The 23,279-nt window shown below is 52.1% G+C and overlaps 2 protein-coding genes and 1 pseudogene across 3 annotated transcripts; all 3 read right to left on the bottom strand.

Annotated features, from left to right (window-relative positions):
• Positions 1-1,480: 1,480 nt before the first annotated feature.
• LOC308530583 (F-box only protein 50-like) lies at positions 1,481-11,580 on the bottom strand (annotated as a pseudogene). The gene is made up of 7 exons: positions 11,493-11,580; positions 11,094-11,171; positions 10,482-10,544; positions 10,351-10,402; positions 2,404-2,499; positions 1,744-1,881; positions 1,481-1,621 (listed from the first exon to the last, which is right to left on the bottom strand). The product of its transcript is annotated as an F-box only protein 50-like (transcript).
• Positions 11,581-14,601: 3,021 nt separating this feature from the next.
• LOC308530582 (interferon lambda-3-like) lies at positions 14,602-16,050 on the bottom strand (the record flags this gene model as incomplete). Its single annotated transcript, XM_081107300.1, has 6 exons — positions 14,602-14,700; positions 14,788-14,871; positions 14,974-15,117; positions 15,359-15,436; positions 15,760-15,941; positions 16,041-16,050. The coding sequence occupies 6 exons, from the start codon at positions 16,048-16,050 to the stop codon at positions 14,602-14,604; spliced, it is 597 nt and encodes a 198-aa protein (XP_080963426.1).
• A 4,170-nt stretch (positions 16,051-20,220) lies between these two features.
• On the bottom strand, positions 20,221-21,640 carry LOC308530581 (interferon lambda-4-like; the record flags this gene model as incomplete). The annotated part of the gene is made up of 4 exons (XM_081107299.1): positions 20,221-20,319; positions 20,791-20,934; positions 21,021-21,092; positions 21,503-21,640. The coding sequence occupies 4 exons, from the start codon at positions 21,638-21,640 to the stop codon at positions 20,221-20,223; spliced, it is 453 nt and encodes a 150-aa protein (XP_080963425.1).
• Positions 21,641-23,279: the final 1,639 nt, after the last annotated feature.

The raw sequence follows: 23,279 nt of genomic DNA, 5'->3' as shown, positions 1-23,279 counted from the left end.
GCCTACCCTGCACTCACCTATGCAAACTCACAGACTTGGGACCCTAAGTCTAGCCATAGTAGCCTCCAACCCACCCCCCAAGAGCTCCAGGAGCCCCCCGCTCCTGAAGTGGGAGCCCAGCCCAGCCCAGCCCAGCGCAGCCCACACCTTATCTCAGGCTCTAGAGCTCCACAAGCCAAGAACCTTTGAGCCCCTGGCACTTCCTGGTGATAAGTTTTTATTCTGTTGCAGGTGCTACTGATGCCTCAGAGGCCCCTCATCTCCAGCCCCTACAGAACGAGGAGCCCCTCACCAAGCCTTGTCCCTGGGGCCAGCTGAGGGCCCCAAGTCCCAAACAAGTGAGCTTTCTGCCCGCCCCCTTCCCACCCTGCCTTCCCTGCAATACAGTCCTTATGAAGTTGCCCCTGTCTGCCATCTGCTTGTGCTTGGGACCCAAGACCACCCAGGATGGGGGTGGGATGGGGAGACAGCAGGGTGGTCATGCCAGGATCAGCCCTACCTGGGGAAGTGCTGTGATTGGGGACACACCCATAGATTCTGACATGGATTTAGGTGTGCACAAAGACACACGCCCACAGGAAGCATGTGTGGCATGCAATGGCACCGCTGCTGATAATTAGACATTGACATGCTTCCCAGACCTTTTGGTGCACAGCCCTTCCCTGAGTGATCCCAGCTTCTCTGGCCTGCCAGGGACTTCCAGTCTCAGGATTCATGCATGAGACAGCAGGAGGCCTTCAAGGACCAGCCCAGGCCAGGCCAGGGTCTGTTGTGAGAACTGGCCAGAGCCTAGGACTTATGGGTTGTTCAATCCTTCAACCCTCTCCTCCCCTACACATGGAAGACACTTTAGTGCAAATTTGCATATTGCTGCAAATGTGACTTTGCAACCTATTCTCACCCCCATCCCCAGGCCGTTGATGGATACCTGGGTTTGGGGGCTCCTAGGAGAAGCTAAAGAAGAGAATTGTGGGTCTTGGGGAAGGAAAGATATGGGGACAGCTCACGGGGACGGACAACTTGGGGTTAGATGGAGGAGGAGAATTCGGGGAGATTCTGAGAGCTAAGAAATGTGGGGGAAAGAGGTAGGTGGAGATGCTAAGAGACCATAAGGTGGGCGTATGTGAAGAGATCAGAGGTCAAGGGAGGCGTGGGAGGTGGAGGAGGTGTGAGGTGCTGGAGGATCACAGAGCAGAGGGTGTGCGAGTGGGCTTGGAGCTCAGCGAAGTTCTAAGGAGCAAAGATGGCAAAATACTCAGAATCCTTGGGCACAGGTGTTTACTGGTTTAGTCAACAAGGGTTTATTGAGCACCTACTATCTGTCGAGCACTGCCTCGGGAAGACATGGTCCCTGCCCTCCTGGAGCCCCTAGAATGCATGGGAAATGCCAAAGATTCAGATGTTCGGGGGGCGGGTGGGCGCGGCGGGGAGGGCGATGAAGTCAGACACTCAGGATGAGACAAGGGGCCAAAACAGCCAGTCACTCCCTGAACTGCACAGATACGGAGGAGTCAGTCACCCTTGTTCGCCGCAGCCCACCAGGCTCCATGCGGTTCTTTGTCTTGTGCAGGAAGTGGACAAAACGCACACCAGGGCCATACTGGCGGAATACGTGGGACACCTGTGGCAGCAGTGGGTCAGGAAGAAGTCCTTATTAGGGACCTATGAGCCTTGGTCTCCTCCCTCCTCCCTCTGTGAGGTTTGGGACGGGTCTGGGTTGGCAGCTGGGACAGGGAATCTCACCTGGACCCAGCGGCCAGGAGAGCCCCTCCCAGAGGTTCCGGGGGGCCACATGGTGCTGAGCAATGATGGTGTGTCAGTCAGCTGCCAGCAGCCAGACGTGCAACTCAGACACACACATCCATCCGGCTGTCCTCAAACCTGGGGGTGGGGGGAAGGCCTTCAGCTGCCACCTCAGACCCAACATCCCCACTCCAATGCCTCCCCCAATCACCATTTGGCATCACTCACTGACACCCCCCCCCCCCCCCGTGCCCCTGGGCTGGCTGGTGCTGGCAACACAGCAGTGACCAAGATAGCCCCCTGCCCTCCCCCCTTGGGATTCATAGTCCAGCAGGGAGGCAGTGACCAGCAGGAATAGTCAGGACCAGCATGGGGGCTGGCCAGGGAAGGCTTCCCGGTGGAGCCATGTGTAACCGACTCCTGAAGGACAAGGATGAATCGTCCTGAGAAAGACAAGCATCTGAAGAGGAAAGAACAGCCTTGGGCCTGGCACATTTCAAAACCTGAAGGTGTCCGAGAGAAGGGGCCACAGAGGTGGGCAGGGCTGGGTCCTGCAGGGACAGGAGAGTCCTGGTGGGAGGCTCAGACCAAAGGGGAGGGCGGGGCGGGGTTGTGCTTTGGGGAGCCCCTGTGTGTACCCTGGTGGGGGGAGGCACATACCAGTCCATGACAGTAATGTCTGGCTGCTCATCATCAAGAAGCTCCTCCCACAGGCCCTCGGCCAGCAGATCTACACACTGATGCTTCACCGTCCAGCTGTGAGTGAGGGCACAGGGGAGGCGGGCTCTGGGACCTGCTGGCATTCTTGGGCATCTCCCAGGTCAGCCTGACCCCAGGGAGCAGGAAACCTGATCACAGCACCCTCATATCCAGGGGACCCCGGTATGGGTGCTGGGTCCTCACTGGGCACCTTATAGTCTCGGTTCCCATCACCCTCTTGGCAGGCTATGCATTCTAAACCCTGTGTTGCAGTGGGGAAACCGAGGCTCAGAAGGGACGTGACTTGCCCATGTTATGCCCAGATTTCAAGATCCCCCAAAGGACATCACTAGGGAGCACTGAGTCCGATGCAAAAGCATAGAGTCTTTATTCAAGCCCGGGGCTTGGTCCTTCTGCCTCCCTTACCGACGCAGCTATAGGGTGGGAGAGAGAGAGAGCCCGGAGTTCCAAGAGAACAAAGAATTTATAGGGTTTGGGGTCGGGGGGTGGGGGCACACTCTGACCACTGATTTGGCCAATTCTGGTTGGTTGAGGGAGGGCCGGCGGCTAGTGACGCAAGGGCAGGGTGCAGCTAGTGTCTGGTTACACAAAGACAGGGGGGTGGCTAGCATACTTTTGGCCTTGGGCTAGTTTCCCCCACTTTCCCATTGGCCGAGATAAGGGCAGGCTGAGTAACTGATACATTCTATGGCTTTTACTTGGAAGAGGGGTTAGGGACGCAGGTATCAGTCCTATTCTGTCCTTTCATTCCCCCCTTGTCTTGGAACTTCCGGCTCAATCATGAGATGGACTGCATTTCTATTTTACCTTCCGTCGCTAGAGGCCTGTACTGGGCTTGCAAAACCATCAACTGGACCACCCCTATGCGCTTTTTAACAAATCAGACTAGTCTGTTAATAATGCAAGGGCCGAAAGTCAACAGCATTAGGAGGATTATAAGGGGTCCCGCGAGGTCCGCTGTCACAGAAGGAGCTGGGCTTGTGACCTGGCAGAGACAAACTATAACAAATGGTCCGGTGGAAGGGAAAGAAACCATTTTAGCTTTAACAATTTCTATTGAAATAGGATTTTTCTTCTTAAAAATTCCTCTATGGCTATCAAAAAGGCAAATCAAGATTAATTTATCTACTGTATTCAGTTTGGCCTGATGTTTGCATAAACACAACAAGAATGGTAACTGACTACCTTTGCTGGAATTTCATGATTGAATCTTAATGTGCCCCGTAGGGCCAGGAAGCCAAGCCATCCAGCTGCCATCAGGTCTGCCTGCAGTATTTGAGTTAGGTGAATCCCTCACCTGTAGCAACTCCACCTGAGCCCACGCTCTAGGCTTTAAGCCCATCTCAGTAGCCCTCCTACTCGTTGTGGCCCAGAGTGAGTGGGGGTTCCGCAGGGATGCAGATGCATCCTTATTGTTCCCCTTCTACTCTTACCAACCGCCAGTGATGGTAGGGCTTGGGCTTGACGCTCCAGCGCCAGCCGTCTTCAGGGCTCCCAAGCAGGATACCAGGCTTTTCCTGTGGCACTTTTATTGGCTTCAAGTCTTCAGAGCTCAGACAGGTTTCTTTAAAACATGATATTCCAGTCAAAGTTTCCAGTTAATAAAATCACTATTGAAAACCGGTCTTATTGATTTCTTTTTTTAAAAAATTAAATCTTTATTGTTCAGATTATTACATTTGTTCCTCTTTTCCCCCCCATAACTCCTCCTCCCAGTTCCCGCCCCACCCTCCGCCCTCACTCCCCACCCACTCTCCTCATCCATAGGTGCACGATTTTTGTCCAGTCTTTTCCCGCATCTCCCACACCCCTTTTCCCCCCAAGAATAGTCAGTCCATTCCCTTTCTATGTCCCTGATTCTATTATGATCACCAGATTATTTATTCACTTGATTCTTAGATTCACTTGTTGATAGATGCATGTTTGTTGTTCATAATTTGTATCTTTACCTTTTTCTTCTTCTTCCTCTTCTTAAAGGATACCTTTCAGCATTTCATATAATACTGGTTTGGTGGTGATGAACTCCTTTAGCTTTTCCTTATCTGTGAAGCTCTTTATCTGACCTTCAGTTCTGAATGATAGCTTTGCTGGATAAAGTAATCTTGGTTGTAGGTTCTTGGTATTCACCACTTTGAATATTTCTTGCCATTCCCTTCTGGCCTGCAAAGTTTTCTGTTGAGAAATCAGCTGACAGTCGTATGGGTATTCCCTTGTAGGTAACTGAGTTTCTTTACCTTGCTGCTTTTCGGTCTTATTGATTTCATGCAAAGGAATGTATTGCCATGACTTATTTAGCATTGCCAGATTTCGGAGGAATTATATAAGGAGAAAAACATACTGATCTGCTCTAAGATCTTCTGATTCTTCTTGTCAGTCCTTTTTCATGGACTTTTCAGAGTTATAACAAAACAGTAACTGTTGGATTTCTTTTATCAGTCCTCCCTAAGTACTTTGGCATAACTATTTACCCTCTGTTTAGGGAGGCAGAATGTAAATTATTTACTCTCTCTGGCTTACTGGCCTGTACCATTTGATTAATTTCCTTTCAACGTTTCTCTTCTCCTTCTTTTTTTTTTTAATATATTTTATTGATTTTTTACAGAGAGGAAGGGAGAGAGATAGAGAGTTAGAAACATCGATGAGAGAGAAACATCGATCAGCTGCCTCCTGCACATCTCCCACTGGGGATATGCCTGCAACCCAGGTACATGCCCTTGACCGGAATCGAACCCGGGACCTCTCAGTCCGCAGGCCGACGCTCTATCCACTGAGCCAAACCGGTTTCGGCTCTCTTCTCCTTCTTATCACATACACAACCTTTCTAAATTTCATACTTTTAAACCAGCCTTTAAACCTTCCCTCCATGTCCTTCAAAAATGCACAACCATGCCTCAGACCTTCCATTCCAAATAGGCCTTTCCCAGCTCTCTACAGCCGAGGTTTGTACCACTCCTGACATGGGCATGGTCACGCAGGCCTGCAAGACAGTATACAGGCTGCCAACTGTTAGCTGTTTCTCAATAGAGACCAAAACCTGATGGGTATTCTTCTTTGCCCAGTTGGGCACATGCCCTCTTGGCAGCTACAGCTACATTCAAACCTGCAAGAGAATCAAAGGTTAATACAACATATTAATACAATGAAACATAATATTGGCAGCATGGCCGCTTCAGGAGCCAAATCTCATGCTACCAAACGTGACTCATGGTAGGGCTATACAAATACCTTCGAGGGAAGGCAACTAAAGTTCACTGTTGACCCTTCCTACACAAAACAAAACTGTCCTTGACTCTCTGGAGCCATGTCCATGAGAAGAAGGCATCAGCCAAGCCCATCACGTAGGGCATTGCTCTAATGCCATACAGGGTGATCCATGCTCTTGGCTGCAACCAGCACCTGGGAATGTAGCAGGGGAGTCATCTTGCTCAGTTCTCTGCAAGCCACAGTTAGGGCTTGTGTGCGGCGGTCATTCTTCTCCTCTCTAGCCGCCAACACAGTCTGAACAATCTCCATAAAATGCATTCTGGCACAGGAGAAAGTTGTTTGCTGCACAGAGGCAGCTAACCTCTACACAACTGGGCTCGGACATCTGCCCAGCAAACTGTAGTCTACAATTTCAACATGCAGCCTCCAGTTCTCCTAACCCAACGAGGTTTCGGCCAGTCTCTGAGTCAGACTCCTCCTCTCTTGGAGAATTTCAAAGTCCTGATGGCTCCCAGGTCCAGGAAGAGTGCCTTTTTGTTAACCCTTAGGGCCCTGCTTTTTTTTTGGCCTTTTTACCAGTTCCCTTTGTGACAGAGCAGCAACCAGGCCTCTTTCAAGGGTGTGCACTAGAAGGGGATATCAGCCCCTCCTGTGAGCCAGCTGCTCCGCCTAGGGTCTCCCAGGGGCCCAGCCAGGACGTCCCCCAGCAAATCCCGGAAGCTGCTGCCCTTTTGCAGTGGTATGGACTCAAGCAGGGGGTTCACTGGATGTAGACGGCAGCGAAGCGCTCGCTGGCTTCTGCCTGCAGCTGCTCGCACCCGCAAGCCCTGCCCCACAGCACGCGCACCGCGGTGTTCTCCAGCTTAGGAGGCGCCAGGTGGGGGAGGGAGGTGAGGCCAGGCAATGCCCTGACCCCCGTCCGCCCGCTCAGCAACCCTTGGGCACCGGCCCGCCAGCCTCACCTCGGTGCCCGCCAGCAGCTGCTGCAGCTCCTGTAGGCTCTCGTTGATCCGCGTGTGCCGCTTCTTCTCTACCAGGGGCTTCCGGGCCTTGCGGTGCCCCCGTGCCTCCCAGAGGTCCTTATTCTCTCGGCTCGGACGGTCCCGTCGTCGGGGCGCCAGGGGCGATGCCATAACCAGCACTGCCCAAAGCACAGCGGGTGCACCTGTGGGGGGCTGTTTCTCTCTTTTCCATGTCCCGCATGGAAAAGGAAACAGTCCATTTGCTGAGTGGAGGAGCTGGGGATTAAGAAATTAAAGAAAGACCAAGACGCAGAAACAGATTTTAAGCTGGGGCCAGGTGGGCGCCATCCTCTCCGATGGAGAGGCGGCAAAAAGCGGGCTGAGCCACACAGCAGGTTTATTTTAAAGGCCTATATTTACATATCTAGTTCCGCCCCTGCCTGATTTACATGTCCAGCTTTATTGGGGAAGCATGTTCCCAGGGCGTGGCTCTGCCTATGCTCTGAGTTCAGCTGACAATAATTATAAGAAAATGCCTAGGTGCCTCCCAGGCGGCCCTCTACATGCACCCAGGGCCCTTAGCTACACCGCTGGCAACAGCCCCTCCTTCTTTGACCTGGCTCTCAGAGGCTGAGTTTGCCTAGCAAAACAGTTCTAAATCACCAGGGCGGCTGAGGATTTTAGCTTTGTTCCTCCTCCACTTTTCTCCTGGGAGTTTAGTTGGTTTTTTTAAAGTATTAGAAATTTTTTTTATTCTTAGAAACCTTAATCCTTTAATGATTACCAAAAGTGAACATTCAGCAATTTTAGATTAATATTTATGAACACATTTTAAATGTACTTTTACTCTTAAGATATATCTAGACCTTTTGTGACAAAACTAAGAACAGGTATCGGTCTGATTCAGCATTGGAGGGGTTAAAAAGAATAAACCAGGGCAGAGAAAGACTGTGCTTACAGTTACTTTTTGTGACCTTGAAGTTCATTGATAAGACCTGTTAGGTTTGCAGCCAGTAGCATAACTGCCAACACCCCCGCGCCCCTTCTCACTGCCCAGTTGTTTGTCTCCCTTTAAACAATAGGAGTTTTGAAGAAAACCACAGACTGCTCCTATAGCAGCCCTCCTTCCTGGAGGCTGGGATCCAACCTGTGGGGTAATATGACTCTTAGGCGGCCTGGAAAGATAGCGGGTGCATAGGGAGATTTCTTGCAGACAGAAAGCCTGGAGACCATCTGAAATCCAGTGACAGATGCTTTCAGAATCAGGATGAGGGAGGAAGGGAAAGACCAGGTTATGTCCTCTATGAGGATTCTAATACATAATTGCTACCAAAGAGATAAGAAAACCATAAATAACAAGTTCTTTGAAATTTGCTACCTTGTTAATTTGCTAAGAAAACAGTTAACTTGCCGAGGCCGGTTTGGCTCAGTGGATAGAGCATCGGCCTGCGGACTGAAGGGTCCTAGGTTCGATTCCAGTCAAGGGCATGTGCCTGGGTTACGGGCACATCCCCAGTGGGAGATGTGCGGGAGGCGGCTATTCGATGTTTCTCTCTCATCGATGTTTCTAACTCTCTCTCTCTCTCCCTTCCTCTCTGTAAGAAATCAATAATATATATATATATTTTTAAAAAAGAAAACAGTTAACTTGAAAAGACTTCTTTCTTGCTCTTTTATAAGCACTCTCAGAACTAAGCAATCTTGGAATTACAGCGATTTACAACCCAGGTAAGAGCAACTGATAGACAGAAATTTTTCTTAGCGAAGTGGGCTGATTCCTTCTGTAATGGTGAGCAAAAGACTCTGAGAACTGCTAGAGATTCTTGCAGCCCACCGCAGGTCTAGTCCAAACGTTCAGCCAGATGAATTAACAGAAATGCAAAATAAATTAAAGTAGCTTTCATTTCACACAGACCAGTAATGAGCAGCTAAGGCAAACACCCCATATTTACACTTTCTTAGATTAGCCCAGGCTGGAGCTGTATCCAGTCCCCCTTCTCTGTAGTAAATTGGCTAGTCCCACACAAACAAATTTTGTCCCAACCCCATTATGATCGGTGACGAGAGACAGACAAGGGAGGGGGTGACCTGTTTTCACAGATCCTCACTCAGATGCCTGCCTGACCGAAGTCGTGGAGCCACACAAAGGAGAGGAGAGGGCAGGCCCCCTCCTTCCACACTCATACACTTTCACCAGACATTCATTCAACAAAGGCATTTAGCTACCACAACACACAGTTTTTCCCAATTCAATCCGAACCTTAAACTTTTAGCTGGCAAGTCACATATTCAGCACTTCTCAATCAGTAACATTTTTAAGAATAAACTTCAAAAATGCAAGACATAAGTTTTTTATCATTTGAATTCAGTAAGCTTCAAGGTCCCAAGTTCCCAGCGGTTCTGGAAAACCACACCTGAGGCTGGCAAGCAAGTTTGGCCCAGCCCTTGACTTTAAAACAACCATAATGCTTAAAAGAGTAGTTTGAGTCTGTCCCATAACGTCCGTCCAGTAAGTCCACAGAAAACAGAAAAAAAACACACGAACACAGACAAATACAGTCTTCCAACTCTATGGAAGCAAAACCAAAACAACCTTCTGACTCCGCGGAAGCAAAACTACAGATTAGACGATGGCTATGTGCCAACTGGCGGGAGCAACCTGCCTCGTCTCAGATTGAGAGGTTTCTGCGCCCCTCCAGATGGAGGATCGGGGCATCCCCCTACTCCTCCCGCCCATGGTACCCCAGTGCGTCCACCTAGACTGTTTCGGACACTACAGATTTCAGAAGTGAGGTCACACAGGACAGAACACAACAGACAACACACGGACACTTACCGCAGTCAGTCAGACTCTCCGGATAGGGGTCCCTTGTGAGTCTTGGGGGTCCCACATGAGCCCCCAAATGTTATGCACAGATTCCAAGATCCCCCAAGGGACATCACTAGGGAGCACTGAGTCCGATGCAAAAGCATAAAGTCTTTATTCAAGCCTGGGGCTTGGTCCTTCTGCCTCCCCTACCGACGCAGCGATAGGGTGCGCGCAAGAGAGAGCCCGGAGTTCCAAAGAACAAAGAATTTATAGGGCTTAAGGTTGGGGGGTGGGGGCACACTCTGACCACTGATTTGGCCGATTCCGGTTGGTTGAGTGAGGGCCGGGGGCTAGTGATGCAAGGGCAGGGTGCAGCTAGGGTCTAGTTACACAAAGAAGGGGGGTGGCTAGCATACTTTTGGCCTTGGGTTAGTTTCCCCCACTTTCCCATTGGCCGAGATAAGGGCAGGCTGAGTAACTGATACATTCTGCGGCTTTTTCTTGGAAGAGGGGTTAGGGACACAGGTATCAGTCCTGTTCTGTCCTTTCACCCAATGTCACGCACAAAGAAGCTCAGGCTCAGGGTGACTCTGAGCCCCTGAGTTACACCATCTCACCCGCTGCCGAGAAGTGGGGCTCAGATTCTCGGGGCCTGGGGACTCGCCTCCTCCCAGGGGAAGGGCTCAGCAAAGGAACAATAATAGCTGCTACTTGTGAACACCTACTATGTGTCAGCCAGACCTGGCCAAAGACTGTGCTGTGTGTTAGGGGCATTCTCTGGGCAGGTGACTAACTCTGTGTTTACAGAGCAAGAAACTGAGGCCCAGAGAGGCAAAGTCATTTTCTCCAGGTCCCACAGCAAGGAAGGCTGGAGGAGGGAATCCATCGTAGGCCTGGGGCCTGGCCACTCACCTGCAGTTGTGCTGGAGCTGCTCAGTCCTAATGTACCACCCACGGAAGTTGCCTGCAGGTGGAGGAGCAAAGGGTTAGAAAGCACAGAGTGGCGGGCGCCCTCCCCTGGGGACCAGCCCCCAAGCACTCACCCAGCGTCTCCAGGGGCTGCCGAGTGGGGCCAGTAGGGGGCGCTGGTTCATAAATATTGATGCCTGAAACGGGCAGGTGATACACAGGGCCTCAGGCCTGCTGGAGCTGCTCCTGTCCACCCTCTCCCTGCACCCTACCCTCAGGGCCCCTCTGAAGGGCAGGAAGCTGTGCCACCCACCAGGCCAGACCAGTCTGGGAGAGTGAGTGAGCCAGGGCCCAGGGAGAGCCCTGAGAATGTCCTGGGGGAGAGGGACCAGGTGCGTTCTGGTGAGGCAGAGACAGAGGGACAGGGGGGCACCCAGAAAAAGGCACTTAGAATATAGGCAGAGGGAGGAGGGAGGGGGGGTGGGGAAGAGGGGCGACGGGGAGCAGGTAGAAGGGACTGAGCCAGGTGACAAGAGTCGCAGGGAGAGCTAGAGACACATGGCACAGAAGGAGACAGAGGAAGGGATACATGGCAGGACAGAGCCTCAAGCGGACAGACAGAGGTACAAATAACAGAGACAAAGGCACAGAGACAGGGATAGAGAGACAAGGGAACTGATGGAAGAAGACCAGACGGTCTGGGTAAGCAGCGCTGGGGAAGAAGTTAGGGCTGGTGGCACGGGCACCTTCGGGGTTGGGCGAGCGCAGCAGGTTGTGGTAGAGCGGCCACCACAGGAAGAGCAGTTTCGGGTGTGGGTGGGTGGCTGGGGGGCGCTTAGGGGAACATGTTGGTGAGCAGGACCTTGCTCCTGCATGTCTTGGGTGGGGAGGAATCATCCTGTGGCAGAAGATTCAGGGCATCGGCGAATGACACCCATTGAAGGCATGGCCTCCATCACTGACATTCAGCAAAGCTCCTCAAGTGTCAGGATCTGGGATTTCTCTGGGAACCAGGCAACCATGGACCTTGGCAGACGCATTCCCTCTCCCAACATCAGCCACACTTAGAGTACTGAATATTTAGGAGAGATCCGGGGTGTCTATTGGGCCCAAATTGTATTTCTCAGTGATGGTCACAACAATACCTCCCTTCCACATGCTCTGCTGCAATGTGACTGCCACTCCACCATCCAGAGGAAGTCTTATTTTCACCATCCCCTTGAATCTGGGCATGGCCAAGACGCCTTGGACCAATAGAACACAGTGTCAGTTCCGGGCAAATCCATTAACCAGCCTTCAGATTTCACTTCTGGACCCTTAAACACTGCTCTGGGGGCAGCCAGCCCCATGTAGGAGGTTCATCTGCTCAAGGACTGTGGTGCTGTGAAAAGTCCGAGTTACATGGAGAAGCAACAGCCCGGCTCTGCTCCCAGGAGACAGGCAGCCATGGAGTGAGCCCCCACTGAAACCCACCCCACTGACATCGAACTGTGACCCCGGCAGAGACCCCCAGTGACTATCACTCACCTGAGGGTGAGCAGGACACAGAGGCAGGTGAGGCAGGGACAGTGTGAGGGCGCTGGCCAACCCCCCATTGATAATAGTGACAAACTATGGGCAAACGGGTTTGGATACACAACTATTTGAAGGCACTGGAGAGCGACCAGAAGCAGGCAGAAACAAGAGGGAATTCCATCTTTCAAAGAACAAACCACGGTGTGAGACTAAGTTTCTGGCTTTTCCTCTGGGCACAGGCCTCTGTCCATGTAGCAAGGGACAAGGTGAACTCAAGCAGAAAACCAGTCATTGACTCAGGTTATCAGACACCAGAGCTGGGGCTGCGAGAGCAGTCGGAGATTGAGAGGAGATAGCCCATCATGGAGAGAACCCCAGAGAAAGAGGATCAAATTCAATGTCCTGAAAGAAAAAAGAAAGCTCTCAACACAGGACTCTGTAGCCCCTGCACATGTCCCAGACACTGAAGGGAAAGTGACCACTTCAAGTCCGGGGTCCTCCAAGTAAAGGAAAAGGAGGAGAAGAAGCATAGAGAGCGCTGGCTGGAGTCTCTGCCGCTCCGGCTTTGCGGGCGGTCATATGATTGTGTGGTGACTGGAGCTGTGGCGTCCACATTTCGGTCATGAGGGGAGACAGTACTAATACACTGAGGATGGAGCACCAGCCAGAGATAAAGAGCCTGGACTCACTATGGCAGCCTGTCCTCTAAGGCAGCACTATTCAAATCTAAATAGTATGTGAGCCACGTGTGTCATTTAACATTTTCTAGCAGCCACATTTCATAAGTAAAGAGAAATGTGTGAAATTACTTTTACATATATTTTATTTGACCCAATATATTCAAAATATTATTGTTTCAACATGTGATCAAGATGAAACGTATTATTAGTGAGATTTTACTTTTTTACAGTGGATAACAATTCTGTACATCCATCTAGTTCTTAGCTTTGTCCATTGAGAGTGGGTAGAAGCAACAATATTCCTGTAGCAATCAGCCCACCTAGCACCCAGATCACGATTTTTTAATACTGTCTCCACGAAGAGGAACCAGAGCTCCTTAAAGAAAAGGCTGGTTACAGAGCTGAGGCAGGGACAGTACAAGGCGAGCCTGGAACATCTTATTCCAGAAAGCAAGGAGGTGCTCAAAGGATGAGGGGACACATGGAAAGGGCTTAGGAGCCATCTTGAAAGGATTCCCATTGGCCTAATTGAGGACAGCTCGAGCATCAACTGAAGTTATAGCAAAGAATTATAATGCACTGAATGAAATAAGAATTCAGTAGTCCATGCTGTTATAAATCAATTAGCAAATACATGCATGAGGGAGGGGAGCACAGCTCTTCCTAAGAGTAGAATGCCAATGAATAATGCAAGAAGAAGGATGAAGTTATTTGATAACTGACATAATATAAACATTCAGGCTGTGGGCTCTGAGCACCCGTATGTCCCCCTCTGTCTGAGACCCTTTGACACCATCAATGGACACTAAAATGAATGGGTTGCAGTTTGAAAACTAACAGGTATTTGCATAGTCTCAAAGTCCTCCACATATTTATTATAAAGAGAAAAATAGTAGTTTTACAGAGGAGAAACGTGGCAGGCACCATCTAAACATTTTTTTAAAAATAAAATCTATTCCAATTCCAGGGTCTATTTTATACGTAGAGCAGAGCTCAACCCGCACTAGCTCCATTTCAGTGCTGAGCTCCATGTGGCCTGTGGAGCCGGTTCAATAATGTAGCTCTACACGGACCCTGCTGTCTACACTTCTCATCACGTGCAATGATAAGTGTTGTTATAAGGCACTTTTATTTCATGTGATTTACATACAGCAGAAGGCATCTAAGTGATCCACTCACATTCCCACAAAGAAACCACACACTCACACAATCACGCACGTTCTGTGGTGGGAGAATAGTGGCCCCAACGCCCAGACCAAACCCTGGAACCGTGAATCTCTTATGTGACCTGGCAAAAGGACCTCGCAGAGGTAACTGAGCTTTATAGATGTGAAAAGAGAGAGGTTGTCCTGGATTATCCCCGTGAGCCCCGTCTAAACACCGAGTCCTTAAAAGCAGAGAACTTGCTCCAGCTGGAGGCAGAACAGAAATGTGGCAGAAGGAGCAGTCAGAGGGGTTCCAGGCGTGAGAAGGATGTGACCCGTGGCTGCAGGCTCTGAGATGTAGGCCCACATGCGAGGACCAGTGAGAGGCTGGCAGGAGCTGCGGATGGACTGACGCTTTCTGCCAGCGGGAATGGGAACCTCAGTGTTACCACTGCAGGGAATAGAATTCTGCCAGCAGCTTGACTGAGCTTGGAGGTGGACCCTTCCTCCCAAGGCCTCCCTAGCAGAATCCCAGCAGCCACACTTGGGCTTCAGCCTGTGAGGCCCCTGGCAGGGAAAGCGGCTGGCCACCCAGGGCTCTCATCTTGGAGCTGAGAGATACTAAACTTGTGTGGTCTGAAGATGCTAAGCTTGGGAAACCTTGTTATGGCGGTGGGAGAAAACGAATCCGTACAATCATACCCACAGCCCCACAGCACAGGAAACATCGTTTTCTTATCATTTATGAACAATTCTTACAAAAAGTAGAAAAATAAATATTTTATCGGGTCTGAGTTTGACAATTCACACACATAAATACATAAATAGTGGTTGGGTGGCAATAAATTAAGAAACGTGAGGGATGCATAAATAAAACCCAAGATGCTGGGACAGGAGGCAGGTGAGCCTGAGGGTCACACACACAGGTCTCCATCAGCAACACATCTCAGGTCACCGACGAGGAGGCGGAAGAGGTTGGATACGACAGAGGCTTCAAGGCAGCCACGGGATTCCTGTGGAGAGGAAAGGACAGGTCAGTGGCTGTTCATCACCTGGGCCCCAAGTTGTCCCCAGAAAGTGGTCCTGCCCCAGTCACTCACCTTCTTCTCAGCCTCCTGGAGGCGGTGCAGCCATTGGCGGAGGTGGCCCTGGGGCCTGAGGCCTTCTGTGGACTGAGCTGGGACCTATGGGCGAAGGAGGGTGGTGAGTGAACAGGGTCTCAGACACACGGGGACATACGGGTGGTCAGAACCCACTGATGAGGCCTGGGAGCCCAGAGCACTCACACAGGCCTGAAGCTTGGAGTGGATGTGGCGCAGCGTGTGAAGACGCTGGTGCAGGATGTCTCCCAGGGTCGAGTTAGCCACAGTCCCCAGGACCTTCAGTGTCAGGGCCAGCTCAGCCTCCAAGGCCACAGGGCGCTCCCACACCTGAGCAGCCAGACAGACAGGTGAGAGAGAACAGGTGAGGAGGGCGGAGGGAGGAACAGGTGAGGGCAGGAGACAGGAGAGAGGGAAGGTCAATGTGAGCAGGTGAGGGGAAGAGGTCAGGGGGACTGCTGGGGCGGGCAAAGACACAGAGAACAGTGAGAAGAAGGTGAAGGGGCCACCTAAGAAGCCAGAGGAGCGGGGCCGGGTGAGGGCAGGGCTGGGCCTGAGTCTCCCAACTCACCTGCAGCTGCCTCAGGTCCCGGGTCCTGGGGAGTGGGCGGGAGCCGCAGCTCCAGTTCCTCTGCGGGAGGGACTCCTCCTGGAGAGCAAGGGCAGAGGTCAGCCACAGCTGGGGGGCTGGAGGTTGACCCCGCAGTGGGGTTGGAGGATGGCTAGCAACAGGAGCAGGGGCTAACGTCCTAAAGGATGGGAGAGGCATCTCCAGTGCAGAAGAGCAAGAGTCAGCCGCCAAAGCAGGAGCAGGAGGTAGACCATGTGCGAAGGGTGGAGGTTAGCCCAGGGAAGGAAGGGAACAGGCCCACCTTGAGCCAAATGGGGCTGTGACCCACAGAGGGAACGGTGGAGGGTAGCCCACAGCATGTGGGTGGGGAGGGGAGGCAGGGGAGAGGGAGGAAGACTCACCAAGGCGTCCTTGGCCCTCCTGAAGGCCTCCATCTCTTGTGGGGACAGAGACTTGAACTGGGCCATGTTGCAGCCCCTTGCACCCAGGAGGGCCGGGAGGGGCGTGGTGACGGGAGCTGCTCCTGTGCTGGTCAGCACCGTGGTCATCTGCATCAGCACCAGCGCACAACACACAGCCACGTCTGTGTTAGGGAAGGATGGGCAGATGAGGGGACAGAGTGTCAGGGCTGTGGGTGGGGCTGTGGCGAGTGAGGGTCGTGGACAATGATGTGGAGGCTCACCCAGCTTCATCCTGGTCTCTGGTCTCTGGTCTCTATTCCAAGTGGGGATCCAAGTGTCCTCTCAGAGTTTGTCTCCTGGGTCTCACTCAGCCTTGTGTGGTGTCTCGGGCCTCAGTCTCCTTTTCTGGGTCTCAGCCTGCTGCTCGGTCTGTGTGCCCGAACTTCCAGCTAGGCAGCGATGCAATACCTCACTGAGCTCCATGGTGCAGCTTTTAGCCTGCACAGGAGGGCAATCCCAGCTGATGAAGGACAAATGAAAACACACCTGCCACTAGGGGAAGCCCGTGCAGGGCGGGGCCTTGAGCCAGGTGAGCAGCTGGAGTGGAAACAGAAAGTGACACGCTCAGGCTCACCTACAGGAGGTGAGGTCCCAAGAGGAATCTCAGGATGAGGGCAGCCTCAGCCCCACAAAGAGGGGTTGCCTTTCTGCAGGACACCCCCGTGCAGGGAGAGGAGGAGGAAAGCACCTCTAGGGCTGTTGCCACTTCTTAGAAGGAGGCTGTCAAGGGAGGAGAGAAGGCAAAGGGAGAAGGCTGCTGGGGAATGCGGGGGTGGGGGGTTGGAGGGGTTGGGGGTACGGGGTGGGGGGCCACTGGGACCGGGGAGTGTGTATGGGCGAGTGGGCAACACAAAGCAGCCCAGAGTTAAGAGATCAGCTCTTCCCTCCCTTCCCCCACCAGGGGCTGTGAAAGAAGGGGAGGAGAGGAGCTTGACAAACAAACATCTTTAATCGTCCAGACACAGAGGGATCCAGGGATAGGAGTCTCTGCTAGGGAATCCGGGTGTATCCAAGGGCTTCAAGGGATCCTGTCAGTGTGACAAATGCCTTCATTCATTCATTAAGTATTACCCAGCCCCTACTTTGTTTCAGGCACTGATCAAGGTGCCAGGAACAGAGCATTGAAAAGAAATCCCATAAAACAACACTTGTTGGAGCTTTTTAAAAAAACAACTACTTTACTGTATTGATCTTTACAGAGGGAGAGGGAGAGGGAGAGAGAGAGAGATCAATGTGAAAGTGAAATATTGATCGGTGGCTTCCTGCACGTGTCCCAACCTGGAAGAGAACCCAAAACCTGGGCATATGCTCTAACCAGGAATTGAAACAGTGACCTTTCTCAGGGGAGGACACTCCAATCCTGAGTCACACCAGCCAGGGCTCCTGGGCCTTTTTACTAGAGGACAGTAGGGGAGGGGTAAGCATTCACTGTATATTACATGAGGTAACAGAAAATGAAAGCAGAAATGTGAGGTGACAGCAGAGTGTAGGAGGGGGCTGCACTGAATGAGGCCAGAAAAGTCACATTTGAGCAAAAACATAAAGTGAGAAGTGAGGGAGTGAGCTATGTCAAGATCTGAAAGGAAAAAAAGACACTCCCTACCCATGATCTGGGAGTACTTTATGCCTCACTCCATCATGGAGGCTTTGCCACAATATAGTACTGAACCCATGATAACATCAGGGGCACAGTGTAGTTTGCCTACATCTATATATTCTAGAGGCCTGTTGCACAAATTCGTGCATGAGTGGGGTCCGTGATCAGGGTGGGTCAGGGCTGGCCTGGGGGAGGAGCCGTGGGCAGTTGGCCAGCCCTGCCCCTGGTCGAACACCCTGTGGAACTCTAGGTCGAGGGGAGGATTTGCATATTAAGCTTTTATTATCTCTCTATATAAAGAGCCAGGGGCTGTCACATCTGAAAAAACCAAATGGATGACCAAACAGACTGAGTGTGGTGACAAGATCGGCAAGGGTGTTAGTGAGGCACAACCAAACGACTGAGCAGCAGGCTGCGTGGGGCAACCAGGGCAGCATGGGGGTTAGTGAGGGACGACCAAAACTGAGCAGCAGGCTGCATGGGGAGAACAGGCTGGTAGGGGAGTGGTGAGGGACGACCAAACGACTGAAGAAGCAAGCTGCATAGGGTGACCAGGGTAGCAGGGGGGACAGTGAGGGGTGACCTGGCTGGCGGGGGAGGGCAATTGAGGGTGACCAGGCTGGCAGGGGGGCAGTAAGGGGAGACCATGCTGGCAGCGGGTGGGCCAGTTAGGGGCAACCAGGCCAGCAGTGGGGGCAGTTTGGGGTGATCAGGTCAGCAGGCAGAAATGGTTAGGGGTAATCAGGCTGGCAGGGTTGCAAGTTAGGGTCGTCCAGGCAGGCAGGCAGGTGAGCAGTTAGGAGCCAGCGGTCCCGATTGTGAGAGAGATGTCTGACTGCCGGTTTAGGCCAGATGGCAGTCAGACATTCCCCAAGGGTTCCTGGATTAGAGAGGGTGCAGGCTGAGCTGAGGGGACCCCTAGCCCCCATGCACGAATTTCATGCACCGGGCCTCTAGTATAGGATAAAAGCCTAAGCAACTTTTATGACTGAACCACCAGAATGATCAAAAAGACTGGTCAACCAGTCCCTATGATGTGCATTAACCTGCAGGTGGCAGACGCTCAATACAGGAGCTGCCTCCTGGTGGTTAGTACTCTCCCACAGCCGACCTCCCAGGACTGACCAACCTCCCCTGGTACCTCCCCATGGCTGGCAGGCCCCTATTGGGACTGGGCAAGATGGCCCTGCTCAGTCCTTATTGCTGGCCAGGCCTAGGGATCTTACCGTGCACAAATTCATGCACCAGCCCTCTATTTTTAAATATAAGTAACATTGATAGAGTGAATGAGAAGCTTAGTGTTGTGACATATTTTAAAAATAGTCTCCGGCCCAGCCTGTGTGGTCAGTGGTTGAATGTCCACCAATTAACCAGGAGGTCAGGGTTGGATCCCTAGTCAGGGCACATACCCAGATTGTGTGCTCAGTCCCCAGTAGGGGGGATGCAGGAGGCAGCTGGTCAATGATTCTCTCTCATCATTGATACTTCTAACTCTCTCCCTCTCCCTTCCTCTCTCTCAAATCAATTAAAAATATTTTATTTTGATTTTATATGCTAGTATATTTGTATTGATTTCAGAGAGGGGGATAGAGATAGAAACATTGATGAAAGAGAATCATTGATTGGCTGCCTCCTGCACTCCCCCAACTGGTATTCTAGCCCCCAATCTGGGCATGTGCCCTTTACCAGAATTGAACCCAGGACCCCCCAGTCTGCAGGCCAATGCTCAATCCAGTGAGTCAAGGAGGCTAGGGATTATATATATATTTTAAAGAGCATGAACCATGGAGCTGAAGGGCTTGGGATTCAAACCTGGCTCTACCCTCACCTGCTGTGTGACCTTGACAAGGAGCCCTGCAGTTGGCAGCCAAGCTCTCCAGCCCACAGGCTTGGACAAATAAAGAAGTGCAACCACTTGTGTATTGAGATGTGTGTGGTTATTTAATAGAGACCATCCTGTGGCCTCCACTGGAAGCTGAATAAATGCTACTTCAATGTACACGACTCGTCCGCAAAGGAAGGATGATAATGCCACGGTATGGATGAGGAAACTGAGGCCACAGAAGTAATTTGTGCAGTCACACCATGATTAAGAGGCAGGGTCAGAGTTGCACTCCAGTCACCTGATTGCCCTGGCTGAGCATTTTTAACTGAAAGTGCCGCTCAGAGTGGTCACCGGGGAACAACCAGTGCAAATGCAAGAAGATTTAATAACGAAACACAGAGTCGCCCATCACTCAGGGATTTCACAAATACAGAGGAAACACGGTGACAGAGTCCAAAGTTCTGCAGTCACCTAAGGACTTCGGGCGCTGTCACTGCCTCACCCTGAGGGACCAGGCCTCTCCAGTGGAGAGCTGCAGGAGTCACAGATTCATAGAATCTCATAGGAGACGCTGAAGGCTCAAACCAGGGCGTGGGAACTGTCATGGAGACTCGGTCCTGGGCTGCTGGTACCCAGAGAAGTAGAGCCTCGCCCATGGTACGTGGGGTCAGGGTCCCCCGTGGACTCAGGACTCAAGTCTCTTCCTGCCACACAAGGCCCCTGGCGGGTCTTCGGGCAATGCCTTCCACAGACATGTCCCTGCTCCCAGGGGACGCGCTGTCCTCTCCGGAAATGTGCCCGCACTTCACGGTGCGCTCAGCGCAGGCATCCAGGTGAGGCCAGCGGTGGCGGTGGCGGCGGCAGAGTCTCCTGAGCGCGGGCGCCCACTGGCTGGAGACCTGCCTGGACCAGCGGGCAGCGCAGAGCCCCGACCTAAGCCGCCCGCCTGCAGAGCCGCGGGTCCCGCCTCGCACTCGGGTCAGAGGCAAGGCCCTGAGCGCGCCGCCAACTTCAGGTCCCACGTGAGCAGGCGCAGGAGGTTGAAGATGATGGTGGCTTCATGGCACCGAGGCGAGTCCTGGAACCCGGGAAGGAAGCGAAGCGGGCCTGAGGCAGCGATTTCCTCATCGGGGGACCCTCGGCTCCTGGCCGCTCCACCACACGCCACCCCCCACCCCCAAAACACCCCACCCCCGCACCCTGCCCCAGCCCTGCTGGCTACCCGCTCCGCGCCCGCGCCACTCACAGCTCTCCGCCTTTGGGGACGCCTCCTGGGTGCCCGCGGGGACTTCCTTGAGGAACCTGGCCGCACCAGCTCGAGCTGGAGGGGGCACAGGAGGTAAACCAAGGAGGCGAAGGGACCCAGTCTCCCACCGACTCAGCCAACGAGCCTCCCAGCGCAGCCCTGCGGACACCAGCGGGACGCGAATTGTGTGTGGACGGGTTGGGGCTCCGCGAGACAGATGGGACCCGGGCGACCTAGTGAGGGGCCGGAGAGCGCAGAGCAGGCCGGTGCGGGGTACAGGGGCCGGGCGCGGGGGGCACTCACGCAGGCCACCACGTCCCTCCTCGCGGACGCCAGCAGCTCCAGGGTTGGGGCGACGCCGGGAAACAGCTCGGGGCTGGGCAGGCTGCTCAGCACGGCCTGGGCGTCCGAGAGGCCCCGGGCCACCAGGCGGAGCCCTGCGCACGACTGCGGGGACTTGGCGGAGTTAGAGACGCCGCGACCGCCGCCCCGTACCCCCCAACCCCCACCCCACGCCGACCCGCGGGCCTCACCCAGGGCAGCGGGGGAACCCTTCGTGGGCGGAAGGAGCAGTTCCGTGGCCTCCAGCTCAGCATCTCTTCCTCCTGGGCGGGACAATGGTGGGGCTGAGGCTGTGCCCCTCTCCTGAGCCCTGAAGTGCAGGGAAGTCAGGGATTCATGGCCGTGACCCGACTGTGTGGTGCAGGATGGTCGTTCGTACTGTGCACGGAGCCTCAGAGCTCCTGGAGGACGAGAACGGGAAAGGGGAATGAAATGCACCCCTTGCGGACGCTGCACCCCGACGTGAGCCTAGCCGGGTCCGCCCGGGGGCGCCCTTTGGTGAATGACAGGAAGGTGCTTTCTGTGCTTAGGATGCAGCTGGTCAGAATTCAGGCCTGAGATCTGAGATGCGCCTGCGTGACTCTAGGATGCCAGGGCCCTCGGGATAGGGACCAGGATCCCGACACTGGCGGGACCAGCGTCCCCTGGGACTGGGGGTCTGGGCATCACTCACGTAGTGGTCCCTCAGCGCCTTGACCGCCTCCAGCGCCCTGGGGTCCAACCAGCGGTAGTGAGAGAGGGAGCAGCTCCTGGGTTCGGTCACACCGGGGTCCGCCACCATGGTCACTGTCACCGAGACCCACAGCCCCATACTTCACAGAAGTAGAACAAATACTCCAAAAATTTATATGGAACCATAAACAACCCCGAATAGCTGCAGCAATCCTGAGAAAGAAGAACGGAGTAGGAGGAATCACAATATCGAATATCAAACTGTACTACAAAGCCATTACAAACAAGCTGCCTAGTATTGGCACAAGGACAGGCATATAGACCAGTTGATCAGAACAGATATCCCTGAAATTCACCCAGACCATCATGGTCAATAAATGTTTGACAAAGAAGGCAAGAACATACAATGGAGTCAAGACTGTCTTTTCAACAATTGGTGTTGGGAAAACTGGACACACACAGGCAAAAAGATGAAACTAGACCATTAGCTTACACTATACACCAGAATAAACTCAAGATGGATAATAGACTTAAATGTAAGGCATGAAACCATAAAAATCTTAGAGGAGAACATAGGCAGTAAAATCTCAGACATCTCACGTTGCAATACGTTTATGGATACATCTCTTAGGGCAAAGGAAACTAAGGAGAAAATAAACAAATGGGACTACATCAAAATAACAAGCTTCTGCCCAGCAAAAGAAACCATCACCACAATGAAAGGGAGCCCAGTGTATGGGAGAACATATTTGCCAATGATACAACTGATAAGGGGTTAATATCCAAAATATATAAAGTACTCATACAACTCAACAAAAGGTAGACAAACAATCCAATTAAACAATGGGCAGAGGACCTGAATAGACATTTCTCCAAAGAGGACATAAAAATGGCCAAGAGACATGAAAAAAATGCTCAAAGTCACTAATCATCAGATAAATGCAAATTAAAACCAAAATGATATATCACCTCACACCTGTCAGAATGAGCTATCAAAAAAAGCAATGGCCCTAGCCGGTTGGGCTCAATGGATAGTGCGTTGACCTGCAGACTGAAGGGCCCCAGGTTTGATTCTGGTCAAGGACACATGCCTGAGTTGCGGGCTTGATCCTCATTAGGGGCCATGTGGAAGGCAGCCAATGATTCTCTCTCTCATCATGGATGTTTCTATCGTTCTCTCCCTCTCCCTTCCTCTCTGAAATCAATAATAATAAAAAAGAAATCAATGAACCACAAGTGCAGGCAAGGATGTGGAGAAAGGAACACTAGTTCACTGCTGGTGGGAATGCAGATTGGGGCAGCCACTATGGAAAACAGTATGGAATTTCCTCAAAAAATAAAAAATGGAACTTTCATTTAACCCAGTGATCGCTCTTCTTGGAATATATCCTAAAAACCCCAATACACCAATCAGAAAGGATGTAGGATGTATGCACCCTATGTTCATAGCAGCATTACCTACAATAGCTAAGATCTGGAAACAGCCCAATTGCCCATCACTAGATGAGTGGATAAATAGGCTGTGGACATGTACACTATGGAATACTATGCAGCTGTAGAAAAAAGGGATCTCTTATCCTTTGGGACAGCTTGGATGAACCTGGAAAATATTATGCGAAATAAAATAAGCCAATCTGAGAAAGACAAATATCACATGATCTCACTTATTTGTGGATTCTAATGAATAAAATAAATTGGCCAACAAAATAAGACCCAAAGCATGGAATAGATTAACATACCTTGATGTGGGTTTGAGGGGATGAGAAGAGATAAACCAA

Source organism: Myotis nattereri (assembly GCF_964212035.1).
Source record: "Myotis nattereri genome assembly, chromosome: 15".
In the NCBI taxonomy this organism is placed as follows: domain Eukaryota; kingdom Metazoa; phylum Chordata; class Mammalia; order Chiroptera; family Vespertilionidae; genus Myotis; species Myotis nattereri.
This window is presented reverse-complemented; position numbering and strand designations above follow the sequence as displayed.